The sequence below is a fragment of the Nerophis lumbriciformis genome, linkage group LG38 (assembly GCF_033978685.3).
Source record: "Nerophis lumbriciformis linkage group LG38, RoL_Nlum_v2.1, whole genome shotgun sequence".
NCBI classification, from domain to species: Eukaryota; Metazoa; Chordata; class Actinopteri; order Syngnathiformes; family Syngnathidae; genus Nerophis; species Nerophis lumbriciformis.
This window is the reverse complement of record NC_084585.2, coordinates 5668524-5691305: the sequence shown is the minus strand read 5'-3', so window position 1 is coordinate 5691305 and position 22782 is coordinate 5668524. Positions and strand designations below refer to the sequence as shown.

General features: G+C 38.7%; 1 protein-coding gene across 1 annotated transcript in view; it reads left to right on the top strand.

Moving 5' to 3' along the window:
* The first annotated feature begins 6 nt into the window (after positions 1-6).
* Positions 7-22782, top strand: part of stx18 (syntaxin 18) — a 52969-nt gene continuing 30193 nt past the window's right edge. Inside the window, exon 1 of the mRNA XM_061932792.1 lies at positions 7-197. Within this exon, the coding sequence (XP_061788776.1) occupies positions 45-197 (153 nt within the window). The 5' untranslated portion in view covers positions 7-44. The remainder of the gene's footprint in view (positions 198-22782) is intronic.

Genomic DNA, 22782 nt, shown 5'->3' with positions numbered 1-22782 from the left:
GTCACGTCCTGGTGACGTGTCGGTTTGTTTACACCGCCGCAGACATGGCTGTGGATATAACTCTGCTTTTCAAAGCCAGCGTCAAGACCGTCAAGACCAGGAACAAGGCGATAGGAGTCGGCTTGGATTCGGCGAGAGATGAAATATTGAAGAGGAGCAGAGCCAAGAGCGGCTTCTCTCCGAAGGCGAAAGAAGTGGTGAGTCAGTCCTCGGGCTAGCTTTAGCTAACCGGGCTAGCGCGGACAAACACGTAATAAATAGTTACTTGTTAATAGTTACTTGTTAATAGTTACACACTTGCTATGTGTGAAGCGCTACTTAAGCAGCATTTTAGTCAAAACACGTTTTTAAGTAACGTAATACCCGTTACCATCCATCACTGAACATACTGTCAGTGGTCACTTCTTTAGGTACACCTGTGGTCACTTCTTTAGGTACATCAGTGGTCACTTCTTTAGGTACACCTGTGGTCACTTCTTTAGGTACATCTGTGGTCACTTCTTTAGGTACACCTGTGGTCACTTCTTTAGGTACATCTGTGGTCACTTCTTTAGGTACATCAGTGGTCACTTCTTTAGGTACATCTGTGGTCACTTCTTTAGGTACATCTGTGGTCACTTCTTTAGTTACATCTGTGGTCACTTCTTTAGGTACATCAGTGGTCACTTCTTTAGGTACATCAGTGGTCCTTTCTTTAGGTACACCTGTGGTCACTTCTTTAGGTACATCTGCGGTCACTTCTTTAGGTACACCTGTGGTCACTTCTTTAGGTACACCTGCGGTCACTTGTTTAGGTACACCTGTGGTCACTTCTTTAGGTACACCTGTGGTCACTTCTTTAGGTTAATCTGTGGTCACTTCTTTAGGTACATTTGTGGTCACTTCTTTAGGTACATCTGCGGTCACTTCTTTAGGTACACCTGTGGTCACTTCTTTAGGTACATCAGTGGTCACTTCTTTAGGTACATCTGTGGTCACTTCTTTAGGTACATCTGTGGTCACTTCTTTAGGTACATCAGTGGTCACTTCTTTAGGTACATCTGTGGTCACTTCTTTAGGTACATCTGTGGTCACTTGTTTTGCTCAACACATGCAGGGTTCAACGCTAAGCTTTTTTTCTACTTGCCCGACTTCTCAAATCTACTTGCCCCAATATTTTTACTTGTCCTGCCTAGGTTTTTTTCTGGCTGTGTAGTGCTCATGGCTTATATCTTACTAAAATTCTTCCCGTTGACTATTTACAACACTACACAGTATTTATTATTATTATTATTATTATTATTATTATCTATAATTACATTTAAATGGCATTGCATACATGTAAAATTAAATGCTATTTCACATTATTTGACCAGTAGCAGTTACACTCATCTGAACAGGTCAACCACCTGTTTAAAGCCCGATCACAGTTGAAATCTTAAAATGAAGGGCCTTTAATGGCCAAAACATTAACCTGGACAACATTTTAACAGCTGGTTGGCTCAGATTTTATTCTTTTCATTGCATTCACATGCTGCAGTGGACAGTGGACAATTTAGCTGCAGTCCATGTGTGTTTATTGACAACAGGGTTATAACCTGGACACGTTAGCTCGTCTGTATGAAAACACGTGACTGTTACTACGTGCAGGAAGCAGTGTCAGGCTGCTCACCGTCAGTGAAACGCTCGGTGAAATCGCGGATTAACGTTAAATATATGACGAGCCGCGAGCGATGCAGCTATAACCAATCTACCTATATTACCCTCGTATTTTGATCCCGTCCGTCCGTCCCTCTTCTTCTTCTTCTTCTTCTTCTTCTTCTTCTTCTTCTGGCCCACCAGGTGAATTAAGTGCTATTGGCGGAGTTACAATGCACAGTAGGCTACCGCCACCTACTGCACCGGAGTTGTAACTACAAGCAACATTCACAGACAGAGTCCCATTGCTTTTATGAGCGGTCGAGCGAGTCAAAAGCCGAAAAATCCATTTGTGGCGGACGTAATTCTTTCGTGGCGGGCCGCCACAAATAAATGCATGTGTGGGAAACACTGCTGTTACTTTAGAGATTTATTACTCAAGTAAAAGTAAGGAGTAGTCACCCAAATATTTACTTGAGTAAAAGTAAAAAGTATGTTGTGAAAAAACTACTCAAGTACTGAGTAACTGATGAGTAACCTGTTCGTTTAATGATGACGGCAACAAATAATGCACAAAAACATAAAAATAGCAATGAGCAAATTCAGAGCCAGGAATATCTCTTAAGCAAATAAAACAATAATATTTATTAAATAATAATACATTAACATAAAAAAAATTAAGGCAAATTGAGCCACAATAACTTAACAGCACCATAGGCTCAGTAGGCAGAGATTACAAAGGAAAATAACAAGTTAGCCTTTACCTTTCTGGCATCTGTCTGTCTCGAGAGACAATAGAGTTTTGCGCACAAATGTCAATTCATGTCATGTGCAACGCCTGTTGTGACTATATAAGCCAATTCTTGACAGGCATGCTTTGTTGCAGTTCCTGCAAACATATTGTATTGTTGGTAGATTCAGTAGGGGTGTGGCTGTTCGCTTTCTACGTTCATGCTTCTCCTCCCACTGTCTTACTCTTCTTAAGTCACTCTGATGTACGCCCTCCTTCACTAACTTCCTCCATTTCCCACGTTCAGCTGAAGAAGCTTCCCAGTTTAGTGGGTTGATGTCACTGGCCTTCATATCACGCTTACACACATCTTTAAAATGAAGGACAGGTCTTCCCACAGCCCTTGTTCCAGAGGCCAGTTCTCCGTACAGGATGTCTTTTGGAATGCGAGTGTCATCCATTCGACTTACATGGCCAAGCCATCTCAGACGTCGTTGTGTAAGGAGAGCGAAGATTGTCTTCATTCCTGTTTTCTTGTGGATATCCTTATCCTTATTTACTATATACAAAGGAAAATAACAAGTTAGCCTTTACGCAAACCATAAACTGATAGGTGTGGGCTGCACGGTGCAGCTGAGAACACACTGTGCACTTCTGATTGGTGTTTCTATGCATGCGTGAGTGTGTGTGTCTCCGTTTGTCTATGAGGCTGCAGTGCGTTAATAAATGTCCCCACACGATGTACATTTGACAGTGATTCATAGCAGGGAAGCTAACATCAGCCTACGGTGACAGCCAAAATATCTACTAAGGTTACTTACCGCCATGTGCTTCCTCAAATTTGACGTTGAGTTCATGTAAGGTTAAGTTTGTTAATCATGTGACCGCCTGGCTCTGTTTGATTGGTGAAACGGAGTCAAACGTCACCAGTGACTGCATTAAATTGGTGAAACGCAGGCATGTGATAGATCCTACTTAGAAGGTCTGTCTGACAAACCAAAACAAACAAAGCGTGCATTAACAGATCGATAAAAATCAGTAGCGAGTAGCGAGCTGAATGTAGATAAAAGTAGCGGAGTAAAAGTAGCGTTTCTTCTCTATAAATATACTCAAGTAAAAGTAAAAGTATGTTGCATTAAAACTACTCTTAGAAGTACAATTTATCCCAAAAGTTACTCAAGTAGATGTAACGGAGTAAAAGTAGCGCGTTACTACCCACCTGTGGTTGTGTGGGAATATTCGGTCTTCAAAGGAGTGGGCAAAATGAGCCAATCAACGCAGACGAATGAGCCAAGTATGCCCCAATCAGTTGGAAAGTGACAGCAATAAAAACAACAACGAACAAAACCAACTTCATGGGGAAAAACTGCACTTCAAGTACCGTATTTTCCGCACCATAAGGCGCCCTGGGTTATAAGCCGCGCCTTCAATGAACGGCATATTTCAAAACTTTGTCCACCTATAAGCCGCCCGGTGTTGTAAGCCGCATCTAACTGCGCTAAAGGAATGTCAAAAAAACAGTCAGATAGGTCAGTCAAACTTTAATAATATATTAAAACCAGCGTGATGTGGGCGCGCATGGAGTCGTATATCAACATGGACAGAGCTGCGTGAAAAAAGCCACCCGGCCTCTTCGCGTAAACTTAAACTTACCTTAACCACTCGCTCATCTTTTCTTCATCCATCCCTTCGAGTTAGCTTTTATGATGACGCCGGCTGGAAAGGTCTCTTTTGGCAAGGTCTTCCTTTTGAATATCACCATGGGTGGAAGTTTCTGGCCATTAGCATGGCAAGCTAGAACCACAGTGAAGGATGACTTCTCATTCCCTGTGGTGCGAATATTCACCGTACGTGCTCCCGTTGTATCCACAGTGCGGTTCACAGGAATATCAAAAGTCAGTGGAACCTCGTCCATGTTGATAATGTTCTCTGGCCGGATCTTTTTTTCAGCTATCTTGTTTTTACAATATGCACGGAAAGTAGCCAGCTTTTCTTGAAAGTCTTTAGGCAGTCGCTGTGAAATAGTAGTCCGTGTGCGGATGGAGAGATTGCGTCTTTTCATGAACCGGATCCCTGTCGCTTAGTAGGAGCCATTTTGTGGTCTTTACAGATGTAAACACACAAAGGAAATGAAACGTACGGTAATATCCGCGCGCTTCTTCTTCTTCTACGCGGGCGGGTGGTTGCTTACAGTAGAAGAAGAAGCGCTTCCTGTTCTATGGGGGCGGGTGCTTACCTTGGCGGTTGCTTGCGTAGAAGAAGAAGCACTTCCTCTTCTACGGGGAAAAAAGATGGCGGCTGTTTACCGTAGTTGCGAGACCGAAACTTTATGAAAATGAATCTTAATATTAATCCATATATAAAGCGCACCGGGTTATAAGCCGCACTGTCAGCTTTTGAGTAAATTTGTGGTTTTTAGGTGCGGCTAATAGTGCGGAAAATACGGTAGGTCTGACTTGGTAGGATATGTACAGCGAGCAGAGAACATAGTGAGTTCAGAAAGCATAAGAACAAGTATATACATTTGATTATCTACATTTGATTATTTACAATCCGGGGAGGTGGGATGTGGAGAGGGGAGGGTGTTAGTCTAGGGTTGTAGTTGCCTGGAGGTGTTGTTTTAGTGCGGTCTGTGGCTATTCCGTCTCGATCGGAACGAAATTTTGATTCAAACGTGTGTGATCGGGTGAGAATATTCCAAAGGGCTTGTTTACGTGAAGCATTTTTTTTCATCCGGTTAGGCTTTTAATGGGATTAAATGTGTCCGTGTGCACATAGCTAATGTGAGGAGTCAGCAACATTGTGAGGAGCCTTGACAAAACAGGCCCTACGTGCCAATGTTGTTCGTAGGCATCGGTTGGCATTCTCCTGGAAAAAAACGCCTTTTTCAATTTGACGAGGGTCCGCTTAGACAGCAAGGAGTCTTTTGCCTAACACAAGCTGCATGAAAACAAACCTCTTCAAAGGTGCCTTGAAGAACCACTTTACATTTCCCTCAGGGAGTCTGGACTTTAAGTCGTGCCTGATGTCAGCCATCAGTCGGAGACAAACACGAGCCGACTCACCTCAGCTATGCACAAGCGAGTTTTTGTCAAGTTGTGTTACGTCGGTATTAGAACGGGTGGTTTAATAAAAGCAGCGGTGCTGATTCAAAGAAACCCAAATCTAGCCTGTGGTGCCTGCCTCCTGCTCTCTTTCCCCCCCCACTGCTGTCTCACTCGCATATCATCTCCAACCATCTCAGTGGAGAAATTTAAATTGCCAGTTTGGAATGTCCCGACTGCTTACGGTTCTGTTGCGGTTTTTCTCCTCCATCTGACATGGGCAAGCATTTTTCTTTGTCCTCTCTTCACATGCACGATTCCATAAACATACTGCAATAACATTTTCTTTCTGCTCTCCAACAATTTCTCGGGGGGGAAAGCCGATCCTCCCAAGAGCCAGTGATTAAAGGTGGAAGATCAAAAGAGAGAAAATATTAAATTAGGTCCCCGGCAACAATGTTGACGGCCGGCACCTAACGTGCAACAGATGTGGGTGCCCTTCAAGACCCGCGCTACTCTCCGAGTTCTCACAAAAATACAACACATTCAATCTGACAAATACGCAGAGATTTTTACTGTGCTAAGACTCTGCTCCTTTTAAAACAAAACAAAAAATTCAAAATAGAGAAGGGCTTTCTCCGTTTGGTTTCGGTCGGGGGAATCTTCTCTCTCAAAGGGGTCGCTTGAGGGCACTGTGATCTTCATTTCACTCTCCTCAGCATGCGTCCCTTCTCAAGTTTAAATGGAGGAGGTCACTTGAAAATTGTTAAATTGTGTGTAGAGAATAGAGCTCAGCTCCCTGCTGTGCCTTTAGTATTGGCATTCCAAACTGGCCTCGTTCTTGAACGTCTTTAAAGTACCGTATTTTCCGCACCATAAGGCGCCCTGGGTTATAAGCCGCGCCTTCAATGAACGGCATATTTCAAAACTTTGTCCACCTATAAGCCGCCCCGTGTTGTAAGCCGCATCTAACTGCGCTAAAGGAATGTCAAAAAAACAGTCAGATAGGTCAGTCAAACTTTAATAATATATTAAAAACCAGCGTTCTAACAACTCTGTTCACTCCCAAAATGTACGCAAATGTGCAATCACAAACATGCGTATATCAACATGGACAGAGCTGCGTGAAAAAAGCCACCCGGCCTCTTCGCGTAAACTTAAACTTACCTTAACCACTCGCTCATCTTTTCTTCATCCATCCCTTCGAGTTAGCTTTTATGATGACGCCGGCTGGAAAGGTCTCTTTCGGCAAGGTCTTCCTTTTGAATATCACCATGGGTGGAAGTTTCTGGCCATTAGCATGGCAAGCTAGAACCACAGTGAAGGATGACTTCTCATTCCCTGTGGTGCGAATATTCACCGTACGTGCTCCCGTTGTATCCACAGTGCGGTTCACAGGAATATCAATTGCTGTGAAATAGTAATCCGTGTGCGGATGGAGAGATTGCGTCTTTTCATGAACCGGATCCCGGTCGCTTAGTAGGAGCCATTTTGTGGTCTTTACAGATGTAAACACACAAAGGAAATGAAACGTACGGTGATATCCGCGCGCTTTTTCTTCTTCTACGCGGGCGGGTGGTTGCTTACAGTAGAAGAAGAAGCGCTTCCTGTTCTATGGGGGCGGGTGCTTACCTTGGCGGTTGCTTGCGTAGAAGAAGAAGCGCTTCCTGTTCTACCGGGAAAAAAGATGGCGGCTGTTTACCGAAGTTGCGAGACCGAAACTTTATGAAAATGAATCTTAATATTTATCCATATATAAAGCGCACCGGGTTATAAGGCGCACTGTCAGCTTTTGAGAAAATTTGTGGTTTTTAGGTGCGCCTTATAGTGCGGAAAATACGGTAGCAACTACAACTACAAACCAGTGACGTGCAGTCACCTGCCTCACCTGCCATCATGGAAAGAAAAAAAATGTAAAAAGAAAAAAAAATATATTTAATTGTTAAATGTATCCAGTGATTATACTATAAAGTTATTTTCCATTTAACTTCACCAGTTTTAGATTATTTTTATTCAAAATCGCTGAATTTTCACATTTGCCGTTCAAATACTGAGAAGAGACGGTGCGGTGAACAGCAGCCAGTCGAGGCACGTCACTCAGTGCCTCAACATGGATTGCGCAATGACTCGTCTAACTGCTGGCCTGCTGTGCAGTGAGACCGTATTGCTATATGAACTATATTATACATTTCCATAGTTTAGTTAGCTGAGGTATATAATGTACAGTGTATTTTGTCAACAACTGTATGTGTGTAACGTATTTCTTGTGCTGAGCGATCATAAAACGGCTGCAAAAGACGCACTGGCTGAGGCTTGCCTCCTGCACCCCCGCCGTAGAATTTGCACCCCCTGACGGGAGTGTTATATCAACTAAAGCCCACACTTAAACTTTCCACGTGCAAGATTGAATCTATTTAAAAAAGTTATTTCATAAGAAGCCAAAAAGTGCAAAAACAATAATGTTCGTGTTGGAGGAGTTTTGAATGACTGCAGGGCCACAACATTAGGTACACCTGCAGACTGCAGGTGTACCTAATTCACAACTCCTCCAACACGAACATTATTGTTTTTGCACTTTTTGGCTTCTTATTAAATAACTTTTGTAACCTATTGTTTATGGGCTTTCCTCTTTGTGATGTTAAGTTCCTGTTATGCGCTGTTATACAGTATATGCCTTGAGCTCTTATTTTGAAGGCGCTAAGAGCGGAATTTTGACACGTTGGAGTGGAGCGGAAGTTTTTGAAAGAAGGTAAATAAAGTGGTCCTCGTGTAAACTGGAGCCTCCGTGTTTGTTATTTTGTAGTTTCATACAGTATAGGCGACATTTATAAACCCTCGGTTACACTTTTTTAAATAGATTCAATCTTGCACGTGGAAAGCTGAAGTGAGGGTTTTAGTTGATATAACACTCCCGTCAGGGGGTTCATTAATCCAGCACAACAGCGGCGCATTTATAAGTAAAGGTAAGACCATAATAACGTTTTTTTATTAAATGTGCTTTTTTGTGTGCTACAGTTTGTATGTGTAAAGTTAAAGTTAAGTTAAAGTACCAATGATTGTCACACACACACTAGGTGTAATGAAATTTGTCCTCTGCATTTGACCCATCCCCTTGTTCACCCCCTGGGAGGTGAGGGGAGCAGTGGGCAGCAGCGGCGCCGCGCCCGGGAATAATTTTTGGTGATTTAACCCCCAATTCCAACCCTTGATGCTGAGTGCCAAGCAGGGAAGAATGCTGGTATGAGCTTTTTAACATAACCCGTTAACTGCTGCCAATCAAATGGTGAACAAGATACTCTGTAGGGTTCATATGTTTGTAAATCTGACTGTGATGAAGTCAGTGCCTCACCAGTCATGAACCTCACCGCACGTCACTGCTACAAACATAGCCTAACCCCCTCCCACCACCACATCCCACCTCCCCAGATTGTAAATAATCAAATGTATATACTAGGGGTGTAACGGTACGTGTATTTGTATTGAACCGTTTTGGTACAGGGGTTCCGGTTCGGCACCGGAATCCCGGAACCCCTGTTCGGCACAACACACTGCCGTGTGTTGTGCCTCGGTGTGCATTGTTTACTCAAAATGCCGGACATTTGAGGCATTTAAGAAACTCCGCCCTGACAGCTCTATGGTCAGTCTATCCTAGCCCGTTAGCTGCTAGCATGCCGCTAACGGGCTACGATAGACTGACCATATTATAATGAAAAACAAAAGATGAAATGAGCTAATTAAAGGTGCAGGGGCTTTTACCTCGTACTCATATTCTACTGACGCTCCAAAAGACAAGGAGGCTTCACTACAACAGATGCTAGCTCATCTGTCGAAAAACCTACTTTTACATGTCATGTACAACAGAATCTTATTCAACAGTAGTTTAGGCTTTGGTCCCTAGAAAAGATCTAGCGCTCTGTGTCTTGTTCTCAGTACAATTATATCTAAATTATGTTTTTGGAATCACTATTAGTTTCTTATACCTGTGAAAGATTTATGAATGTCAAACTTTTTTCCCTTCATTGTCGCTATTGTTTGTGAGTTGGACAGACATGGAACAGGGGAACTAAGTCTTTACTGGTAGATAGAATAGAATAGAACAGAAAGTACTTTATTGATCCCTGGGGAAATTCAGCACCACAGTTCACTCACAATAGACAATAAACACTTGGGTATTTTTTACATGTGAATAATATAAATACAGTCTATTATACAGCATTATTCACATGTGAATAATATAAATACAGTATTATACAGCATTATTCACATGTGAATAATATAAATACAGTCTATTATACAGCATTATTCACATGTGAATAATATAAATACAGTCTGTTATACAGCATTATTCACACGTGAATAATATAAATACAATCTATTATTACAGCATTATTCACATGTGAATAGTATAAATACAGTCTATTACACAGCATTATTCACATGTGAATAATATAAATACAGTCTATTATACAGCATTATTCACATGTTAATAATATAAATACAGTCTATTATACAGCATTATTCACACGTGAATAATATAAATACAGTCTTTTATTACAGAATTATTCACATGTGAATAGTATAAATACAGTCTATTATACAGCATTATTCACATGTGAATAATATAAATACAGTCTGTTATACAGCATTATTCACATGTGAATAATATAAATACAGTCTATTATACAGCATTATTCACATGTGAATAATATAAATACAGTCTACACAGCATTATTCACATGTGAATAATATAACTACAGTCGACTATACAGCATTATTCACATGTTAATAATATAAATACAGTATTATACAGCATTATTCACATGTGAATAATATAAATACAGTCAATTATACAGCATTATTCACATTTGAATAATATAAATACAGTCTACACAGCATTATTCACATGTGAATAATATAAATACAGTCTATTATACAGCATTATTCACATGTGAATAATATAAATACAGTCTATTATACAGCATTATTCACATGTGAATAATATAAATACAGTCTATTATACAGCATTATTCACATGTGAATAATATAAATACAGTCTATTATACAGCATTATTCACATGTGAATAATATAAATACAGTCTATTATACAGCATTATTCACATGTGAATAATATAAATACAGTCTATTATACAGCATTATTTACATGTGAATAATATAAATACAGTCTATTATACAGCATTATTCACATGTGAATAATATAAATACAGTCTATTATACAGCATTATTCACATGTGAATAATATAAATACAGTCTATTATTACAGCATTATTCACATGTGAATAATATAAATACAGTCTATTATACAGCATTATTCACACGTGAATAATATAAATACAATCTATTATTACAGCATTATTCACATGTGAATAATATAAATACAGTCTATTATACAGCATTATTCACATGTGAATAATATAAATACAGTCTATTATACAGCATTATTCACATGTGAATAATATAAATACAGTCTATTATACAGCATTATTCACATGTGAATAATATAAATACAGTCTTATACAGCAGTGGTCCCCAACCACCAATTGGTACCGGGCCGCACAAGAAAAGAAAAAAAAAAAAGTTTAATTTTTTTTATTTTTAGTAAACAATATATACACTATATATCAATGTATATCAATACAGTCTGTAGGGATACAGTCCGTAAGCACACATGATTGTATTTTTTTATAAAAAATCTTTAAAAAAATCACCCCCCCGGTCTGCGGGACAAATTTTCAAGCGTTGACCGGTCCGCAGCTACAAAAAGGTTGGGGACCACTGTTATACAGCATTATTTGCATGTGAATAACATAAATACAGTCTATTATACAGCATTATAGACATGTGAATAATATACATAGTCTATTATACAGCATTATTCACATGTGAATAATATAAATACAGTCTATTACACAGCATTATTCACATGTGAATAATATAAATACAGTCTATTATACATTATTATTCACATGTGAATAACATAAATACAATCTATTATACAGCATTATTCACATGTGAATAATATAAATACAGTCAATTATACAGCATTATTCACATGTGAATAATATAAATACAATCTATTATACAGCATTATTCACACGTGTATAATATAAATACAATCTATTATTACAGCATTATTCACATGTGAATAATATAAATACAGTCTATTATACAGCATTATTCACACATGAATAATATAAATACAATCTATTATTACAGCATTATTCACATGTGAATAATATAAATACAGTCTATTATACAGCATTATTCACATGTGAATAATATAAATACAGTCTTATACAGCAGTGGTCCCCAACCACCAATTGGTACCGGGCCGCACAAGAAAAGAAAAGAAAAAAAAGTTTTATTTTTTATTTTTATTAAACAATATATACACTATATATCAATGTATATCAATACCGTCTGTAGGGATACAGTCTGTAAGCACACATGATTGTATTTCTTTATAATAAAAAATTAAAAAATCACCCCCCCGGTCCACGGGACAAATTTTCAAGCGTTGATCGGTCCGCAGCTACAAAAAGGTTGGGGACCACTGTTATACAGCATTATTCACATGTGAATAACATAAATACAGTCTGTTATACAGCATTATTCACATGTGAATAATATAAATACAGTCTATTATACAGCATTATTCACATGTGAATAATATAAATACAGTCTATTACACAGCATTATTCACATGTGAATAATATAAATACAGTCTATTATACAGCATTATTCACATGTGAATAATATAAATACAGTTTATTACACAGCATTATTCACATGTGAATAATATAAATGCAGTCTACTATACAGCATTATTCACACGTGAATAATATAAATACAGTCTTTTATTACAGCATTATTCACATGTGAATAGTATAAATACAGTCTATTATACAGCATTATTCACATGTGAATAATATAAATACAGTCTATTATTACAGCATTATTACATGTGAATAGTATAAACACAGTCTATTATACAGCATTATTCACATGTGAATAATATAAATGCAATCTATTATTACAGCATTATTCACATGTGAATAATATAAATACAGTCTATTATACAGCATTATTCACACGTGAATAATAAAAATACAGTCTATTACAGCATTATTCACACGTGAATAATATAAATACAGTCTATTATACAGCATTATTCACATATGAATAACATAAATACAGTATTATACAGCATTATTCACATGTGAATAATATAAATACATTATACATTTACAGTACATGAACAGTGGAGAGGAACATACAGTATGCATTATACAATCTGATGGCTGTCGGTGGTGATGAGAGAAGAAAGACTAAAACCCAGTCAGATAAACACGTCATTCCCCTTTGAGACTGGCATAACTAAAGCCATCGTAGTATAGCGTCAGTATAAATAGCCCTCAGTCAGAACACACAAGGACTTAAACTGTAGCAGGTTGGCCATCACGGGGTTCTGTTAGTTACCTGGATTTAACAAAACACCAGAATCTACCATCTCTTGTTGTCTTCCTCATAATAATCCCCCCTGATGGTTTGTTTGGGCTGAGTCAGCAGAGCTGCAGGGCCGGGGGAGAAAGTGAGGAGGTAAAAGTGGGGGTCTTTGATGATGTGGAGATTATACGTAGCCCGGCAGACTGTCTCCTTCTTCTCCGGCTCGCATGCTGCCTCGCACACATCAGTGTGGCGACACAATGACACACACATGTTCATACATACACACATGCAGTCGGGCCACCTCCTTCCTCATTGTTGTGGAATTACTTGCTCTTTATGGTCTTAAGTTACAAGAGCAATTGATCCCTCTGACCCCCTGCAAGCCCTTGAGCTTGTGCTGGGAATCTGAGCTCCAATGTATACACTTTGGAGACAGCTCAGCACTCCACACAACCCGGTGTGTCCCTCACACACACACACACACACACATGCCTCTTCATTTTATGTTGGGATTTAGCTCCATCCACTGGCCATAAAGTGAAATATGTCTAAACAACTACCAAGTACAGATCAAACCCAATCTCTTGTTCATTATAGGAGAAAAATGAAAATGTTAATACCGTATTTTTCCGAGTATAAGTCGCTCTGGAGTATAAGTCGCACCGGCCGAAAATGCATAATAAAGAAGGAAAAAAAACATATATAAGTCGCATTTTTGGGGGAAATTTATTTGGATAAAAGCCAACACCAAGAATAGACATTTGAAAGGCAATTTCAAATAAATAAAGAATAGTGAACAACAGGCTGAATAAGTGTACGTTATATGAGGCATAAATAACCAGAGGTGGGTAGAGTAGCCAGAAATTGTACTCAAGTAAGAGTACTGTTACTTTAGAGATTTATTACTCAAGTAAAAGTAAGGAGTAGTCACCCAAATATTTACTTGAGTAAAAGTAAAAAGTATGTTGTGAAAAAACTACTCAAGTACTGAGTAACTGATGAGTAACATATATACACACACACATATATATATATATATATATATATATATATATGTATATATATATATATATATATATATATATATATATATACACACATACATTGATATATACAGTATATAATTTATATTTATTTACTTTGCCATTTTTGTTTACATGTTAAAGGTGTTTTAATGAATATACATGCATGTTTAACACATATAGATTCCTTTCTTTCATGAAGACAAGAATATAAGTTGGTGTATTACCTGATTCTGATGACTTGCATTGATTGGAATCAGACAGTAGTGCTGATAACGTCCACGTTTTCAAATGGAGGAGAAAAAAAGTTCCTCCTTTCTGTCTAATACCACATGAAAGTGGTTGGTTTTTGGCTTCTTATTTGTACAGCTTCCATATTTGTTTTTATACACTTTACAAGAAATACATTGGCGGCAAACTCCGTAGCTTGCTAGCTTGTTTGTGCTGGCTTTCGGAGACTCTTATTTTGAAAGCGCAGGCGCGATAGAGCGGCATTTTTATTGTGAAGACAGGAACTGTGAAGTCAGTATTTAGGCTTTTGACAGGATGTACGGTTGAAATAAAAAAGGGTCTTTTTTCCTTCACACTTTTGATTGATTGATTGGAACTTTTATTAGTAGATTGCACAGTACAGTACATATTCCGTACAATTGACCACTAAATGGTAACACCCGAATACGTTTTTCAACTTGTTTAAGTCAGGTCATGTGACCCCTTGCTCTGTTTGATTGGTCCAACGTCACCAGTGACTGCATCTGATTGGTGGAACGAAGTGAACGTCACCAGTGACTGTATTTGTTGAAACGCAGGCACTATGAAGGTCTGTCTGACATCTGACAGACCAAAACAAACAAAGCGTGCATTAACAGATCGATAAAAATTTGTAGCGAGTAGCGAGCTGAATGTAGATAAAAGTAGCGTAGTAAAAGTAGCGTTTCTTCTCTATAAATATACTCAAGTAAAAGTAAAAGTATGTTGCATTAAAACTACTCTTAGAAGTACAATTTATCCCAAAAGTTACTCAAGTAGATGTAACGGAGTAAATGTAGCGCGTTACTACCCACCTCTGTAAATAACCAACTGGTATGTTAACGTAACATATTATGATAAGAGTCATTCAAATAACTATAACATATAGAACATGCTATACGTTTACCAAACAATCTGTCACTCCTAATCGCTAAATCCCATGAAATCTTATACGTCTAGTCTCTTACGTGAATGAGATCAATAATATTATTTGATATTTTACGCTAATGTGTTAATAATTTCACACATAAGTCGCTCCTGAGTATAAGTCGCACCCCCGGGCCAAACTATGAAAACAACTGCGACTTATAGTCCGAAAAATACGGTAGTTAGACATACTTTGCGTTATTTTAACTTGAATTGTCACACTAATATAACATGAGTGAACCAGCAAAACATTTAGAGCAGTGTTTTTCGAATACTAGTGTGCCGTGAGATATAAGGGTGGAACGGTACTAGGGATGTCCCGATCCAGGTTTTTGCACTTCCGATCCGATACCGATATTGTTTTTGCATTTCCGATCCGATACCGATACTGACCGATACCGATACTGACCGATACTGGCCTATCCGAGCATGTATTAAAGTTTAAAGTTATTTAGCCTACTTAGTTGTCAGAATCATGTTGAAAAGGGTTTTAGTACTCTTGATAACAACTAGCCAGCTGAATTAGGGGAGTTTGAATAATACACAATGGTTGGTAACAAGAAACTGACCTGTTTATTCAAGGATAAACACAAAATAGACAAAATTATACATGACAAACAGAAATGGCATCATTGAACTAGGGCTGGGCGATATGGCCTTTTTTTAATATTGAGATATTTTAAGGCCATATTGCGATACACAATATATATCTGGATATTTTGCCTTAGCCTTGAATGAACACTTGATGCATATAATCACAGCAGTATGATGATTCTATGTGTTTTGATTGATTGATTGAGACTTTTATTAGTAGGTTGCACAGTGAAGTACATATTCCGTACAATTGACCACTAAATGGTAACACCCCAATAAGTTTTTCAACTTGTTTAAGATGGGGTCCACTTAAATTGATTCATGATACAGATATATACTATTTTGATGGTGTGGACGTGTGGCACCGAATGGAGATAAGCGTCTCGACAGACGTTACAATATTTGAACAATGATGACGAAAACTGTTGTCTCTGTCGTGTCCGTGTGTCGAAAATTGTTATGCGCTTATTTTTTTATTTCATTTTGTGCGTGGCATAGATTTGCCGTACGCAGAGGACGCTTGAGCAGGCGCGCACCTTAGCAGCTGCGCTAGCATCACAGCTAACGTTAGCCATGCCGCTACCTCGCTCTCTGCTGGGAGAGGGCTTATACGTATGTGACGTATGACGTGACAGTATGTGGCGTGTGTAAGAAGGTGCGCTTGCTGTCTGTGAGAGGGAGACACAGGAAAGAGTGAGAAGAGCCTGTCGTGTAATGCCAGCAGCTAAAAGCAACTGCGTGAAAATTGTGGATGTGTTGAAGGTGTGCTGGAAAATGCGGAACGTAAATTACGGAGCAGCAGAAAAGTGGAATGCATTATTTAAATAGGTGCGTTGGAAAACACGGACCGGGGTTTTTTTTTAAAACTGGATCTGGATCGGCATTTTCCCATGCCTTGCCGATACGCAATTTTTGGCAAATATCGGCAGCCGATCCGATCCAAATATCAAATCGGGACATCCCTAAACGGTACACAAAAATTTCGGTTCGGTACGTACCTCGGTTTAGAGGTCACGGTTCGGTTCATTTTCGGTACAGTAAAAAAACAACAAAACATACATTTTCTGGTTATTTATTTACCAAAATTTGTAAAAAAAAAAAAAAAAAAAAAAAAGGCTTTATCCTTTTGACATTGCTTTAAAATAGCTGTGTGTGTGATGGATGTGAGCCGCCACCGGGCTGATCAGTGCAACAGCAGGCAGTCATGAATGCTAAGCATAACAATAACATACATATACACACAGGGTCCATTGCCAGGGTTTATGTGGTCAACATATATAAAATAAAAACTAAATAAGATAAGGCTCAGGATTAGTTTCTCAACAAAACCTTTCTACATATAAAGTGCAACATTTCCACATACAAAGTGCAACATTAATCTGCTTCAAGTTGTTGCTCATATTAAATAAAATGACAAAATGTTTCTTCTACATACAAAAAGTGCAACATTAAACAGTTTCAAGTCAACTCAGCCTCAGATTTACTTTTCTTTTTTACCCCCAGCCTTGAACCCTGGTGACTTTCACTCAATTTTCATGTTTTTTTGCCAGAAAAATCAGTTTATCCACATTGTCTGCAGGAAGAGCAGACCTGCTTGCAGTTACAATGTCTCCAGCTGTGGAAAATACCCTTTCACTGGGCACGGAGGTAGCAGGTATGGCCAGGTAGTGCTGGGCTAACTTGGCAGTAAGAGGATATATGGGCTCATTGTTCTTCCACCATAGAAGTGGCTCAAAATCTAGTTTTTAATGCAATATGGTCTTAAATCTGCTGCTATAAAAACATTTGTTATTGCTTTAGCCCTGTCTGACTCGCCGAGGAGAGGCTGCTTGAATGCGGTGTTTGCGCGACGCTCGTCTTTCTCTTCGTTCAAGCGATGTTATCCATTGTTGTATCGCACCGCGAAGCCGAAATGTTCCCAAACGGGAGATCTTAACGAGGCAGGAGGGTCTTCCAGCTCTGGCTTTTACATCTTGTCGTAGCCCGGTCGTTGCTAGCATGCCGTGTGTTGCGCCTCGGTGTGCATTGTTTACACAACATGCGGTGCGCTACTTAATATGTCCGTGTGGAAACTCCGTTCCGAACTGAACCCCCCGTACCGAAACGGTTCAATACAAATACATGTACCGTAACACCCTTAGTGAGATATTGTCTGGTGTGTTGTGGGAAATGATGCAACTTCACCTAATTGGTCCAAAAAATATATTTTGCAAATCAATAATTATAATCTGCAAATAATGTGCCGTTGCTTAGTGTCTGTGCTGTGTAGAGTTCGGCAGGGTAACCACGCATTACTCCATGTCAGTAGGTGGCAGCAGGTAGTTAATTTCTTTGTTAAAAGTCGGAATGTGTCGGGTGAGACGAGGATGGTTTGTCATGATCACAATATGCAGGTAAAAACGTATATAATGCTTAAACCAAAAAATGAACATAAGGAAAAGGCAATGAAGCATAGGGATGGCTATGCCAAACACAAGTAAAACTGAACTGGCTACCAAGTAAACAGAATGCTGGACGACAGCAAAAACTTACGGCGTCCACAAAGTGCATCCGTACATGACAATCAACAATGTTCACGCAAAGAAGGATAGCAACAACTTAAATAGCCTTGCTTGCTAACACAAAGCAGGTTCGGGGAATAGCGCTCAAAGGAAGACATGAAACTGCTAAAGGAAAACAATAACAGCGCAAGACAAAAACTAAAGCACTACACAGGAAAACGCCAACAAACTCAAAATTAGGCACAACGACCTGGTGGAGTTTCATTTTTTAACGTTTTCTGTGTGCCTCCGGAATTTTTTAATGAAAAAAACATGCCTTGCCTCAAAAAAGGTTGAAAAACACTGATTTAGAGTATGTCATTGGGGATGCATTTATCGATTTTTTTTAGTTATGTTATGGTTAAGTTTATTTTCCAACATGCATAAAGTTACAATATGGTACATCACATATTGTCAGTTTATTATTATAACATGTCTGAAAATAAGTAAAAAGAAGCATCTCTTATTCAATCAAACTCCTTTTCCATTCCACCGCTATTTTAACACATCTGTTCACTTCCTGTGCAATTTGTAACACAATTTAAATTTTAAAAATGAGTAAATAGTTAAGTCTGTAATTGCATAATGAGATGAATTAGAAATTTGCGATACAATTCAAAATGTTTATTTTAGTAATCAAATAATCTATTGATTAGTTTGTTAGATTGATCCAGTAATCGGATAAAAAAACACTTTGTCGTGTAAATATTTTAGGGAAAATAGTTGCTTGGGATAACTTTCATTTTGTTTTCTAACGAATGCACATCATCAAAATTGAAATTGCACTTTTAACTTTTAACGTGTCAATAAAAAAATAAAAGTTTGCCACCACACTAATCACGGCACCCACACACCACCCATTACTCTTGTCGTTTTTGAAGTGATGCAGAAAAAACAAAATATGCACCAACGACTAGATCTTTTTTTTTTTAACCTTTTTTGAGCCAAGGCACATTTTTTGCGTTGAAAAACCAGCAGAAATCATTAAAAAACAAAACTCAGTTGACAATAAAAAGTCGTTGGATATGACTTTAAAGCATAACCAAGCATGCATCACTATAGCTCTTGTCTCAAAATAGGTGTACTGTCACCACCTGTCAAATCACATATTTTGAGTTTCTTGCTGTTTTCCTGTGTGTAGTGTTTTACTTCCTATTTTGGTGGCTTTTTCTCTTTTTTTGGTATTTTCCTGTAGCAGTTTCATGTCTTCCTTTGAACGATATTTCCCGCGTCTACTTTGTTTTAGCAATCAAGAATATTTCAGTTATTTTTATCCTTCTTTGTGGGGACATTGTTGATTGTCATGTCATGTTCGGATGTACTTCGTGGACGCCGCAGTAAGTCTTTGCTGTCGTCCAGCATTCTGTTTTTGTTGACTTTGTAGCCAGTTCAGTTTTAGTTTCGTTCTGCATAGCCTTCCCTAAGCTTCAATGCCTTTTCTTAGGGGCACTCACCTTTTGTTTATTTTTGGTTTAAGCGTTAGATACCTTTTTTACCTGCACGCTGCCTCCCGCTGTTTCCGACAGCTACAAAGCAATTAGCTACCGGCTGCCACCTACTGATATGGAAGAGTATTACACGGTTACTCTGCCGAGCTCTAGACAGCACCGACACTCAACAACAACACATCCTTTTGCAGACTATAATTACTGGTTTGCAAAAAATATTTTTAACCCAAATAGGTAAAATTACATAATCTCCCTCAGCACACCAGACTGTATCTCACGCAGAGGTGGGTAGAGTAGCCAGAAATTGTACTCAAGTAAGAGTACTGTTACTTTAGAGATTTATTACTCAAGTAAAAGTAAGGAGTAGTCACCTAAATATTTACTTGAGTAAAAGCAAAAAGTATGTTGTGAAAAAACTACTCAAGTACTGAGTAACTGATGAGTAACATACACACACATATCATATATATATATATATATATATATATATATATATTGTAGCTGAGATAGGCTCCAGCGCCCCCCGCGACCCCAAAGGGAATAAGCGGTAGAAAATGAATGGATGGATGGATATATATACATACATATATACACACACACACACATATATATATATATTGATATATACAGTATATAATTTATATTTATTTATTTTGCTGTTTTTGTTTACATGTTAAAGGTGTTTTAATGAATATACAAGCATGTTTAACACATATAGATTCCTTTCTTTCATGAAGACAAGAATATAAGTTGGTGTATTACCTGATTCTGATGACTTGCATTGATTGGAATCAGACAGTTGTGCTGATAACATCCACGTTTTCAAATGGAGGAGAAAAAAGTTCCTCCTTTCTGTCTAATACCACATGAAAGTGGTTGGTTTTTGGCATCTTATTTGTCCAGCTTCCATATTCGTTTTTATACACTTTACAAGAAATACATTGGCGGCAAACTCCGTAGCTTGCTAGCTTGTTTGCGCTGGCTTTCGGAGACTCTTATTTTGAAAGCGCAGGCGCGATGGAGCGGCACTTTTATTGTGAAGACAGGAACTGTGCAGTCAGTCTTTAGGCTTTTGACGGGATGTACGGTTGAAATAAAAAAGTATCTTTTTTCCTTCACACTTTTGATTGATTGATTGAAACTTTTATTAGTAGATTGCACAGTACAGTATATATTCCGTACAATTGACCACTAAATGGTAACATCCCAATAAGTTTTTCAACTTGTTTAAGTCAGGTCATGTGACCACTGGCTCTGTTTGATTGGTCCAACGTCACCAGTGACTGCATCTGATTGGTGGAACGGAGTGAACGTCACCAGTGACTGTTTTTGTTGAAACGCAGGCACTATGAAGGTCTGTCTGACAGACCAAAACAAACAAAGCGTGCATTAACAGATCGATAAAAATTAGTGGCGAGTAGCGAGCTGAATGTAGATAAAAGTAGCGGAGTAAAAGTAGCGTTTCTTCTCTATGAATATACTCAAGTAAAAGTAAAAGTATGTTGCATTAAAACTACTCTTAGAAGTACAATTTATGCAAAAAGTTACTCAAGTAGATGTAACGGAGTAAATGTAGCGCGCTACTACCCACCTCTGATCTCACGGCACACTAGTGTGGTTGAAAAACACTGGACTAGATAATGCTTTGGTACTTGCTGGACTGAGATCTAACAAAATTCCTGAAAATGTTCAAATTCAGAATTGTACAAATTCGGGGGCATTTTGACTTCAAAGGTTCCTCTTTATAGGAAAGTAAAATGAGTATTTTGAAAAAGAAAATAAGAATGTTGCTTCAAAACTGGCTATGTTGGGGCTTGTTATCTTTTTAGGTAATTAAACGCACAACTCAGACCATGGTTTTAAAAGTCTTTCATCCAAAATCCTCCTTTAATTCTCCTCCCAAGCCTAACTGCTCTGCACAACAATTAACTCCTGACCCCATATAATTGTATTATTACAAGGGTGTGCTTGCCCGGCCTTACAGCCGTCACACAAACAAGAGAAGGACAGCTATGACTCCAACAAATTGCTCCGCCCCGTGAAATTCTGACACCTATTTTTTTCTCGATATTTCCAGAGTCCGCTCAAATAAAACCCTGCTTGAGGTTCCCGTGATGTTGGAATGGATGTTTAGAGACATTATTAGACAGCTGGTGCCAGATTAATGCGTACAGCCAGGCCAATTAGATAATTGAGGTTGTTAGGGTGGAAAGGTTGAAGGCCAAAGACGGGGATCATTATGCTATCATAATAATCTCCCACTGCTGTCACAGTCAAAGTCATTGTGTCATTTTTCAATCCTGAGCTTGTCCGAGAGGTTCCAACAGAGGCTGCTGTGTAAGGGCTCCCCACTGCCAGTATGAACTCCGTAGACCGGGAAGCAATTGGCTCTTTTTTTGATATATTTGACTGAATTACAGGCGCAAATATTGGATTGAAGCATGTTTCCTTTGGTTTCCCTGTGCACACATACACTCAGCGATAAATAGCAACACATCCTGAATTTAAAGCTTATTTGCGATCACTCTGTCAGTGCTCTGTGTGCAGGGGCCCCCCCTTTTTTATTTATGAGACAGCTTTTGACGGGGGAATGGCAAGTTTGAATTGAGTGAATTGTCCAAAGGCAAATACTTGTACTGTTAGTTCACGTGGATGGACAGACATTGGTCGCCTGTCACCTTCAATAAGAACCCGATTGTGTATTTTATGTGGCTCCGTCCAAATGTAGTTGGGGAGAAAATGGCTTCCTGTATTCTGTGGCTTGTTTACACCCTGCAAAAAGTCAGTGTTCAAAAACAAGAAAAAAAATACAAAAATGAGGGGTATTTTATTTGAACTAAGCAAAATGATCTGCCAATAGAACAAGAAAATTCGGCTTGTCAAGACTTTCCAAAACAAGTAACATACCTGCCAACTACTCCGGTTTTCCCGTAATTAGTACGGTTTTCATCAACCAGTGCAGTGATAAAAAATACGGTTTTTCATTAATTTAAAAAAAATATTTAAAAAAAAGTTTTATTCACGAAATCGCGTAACAACAATGACTGCTTCCCGTAACTTCCTATCGAGCCATTCCGAATGCCATGCGCGAGGCTATTTATAGCACCGCTGCCAAGCACGAGGCCATTGTTTCCAAACGAGCGA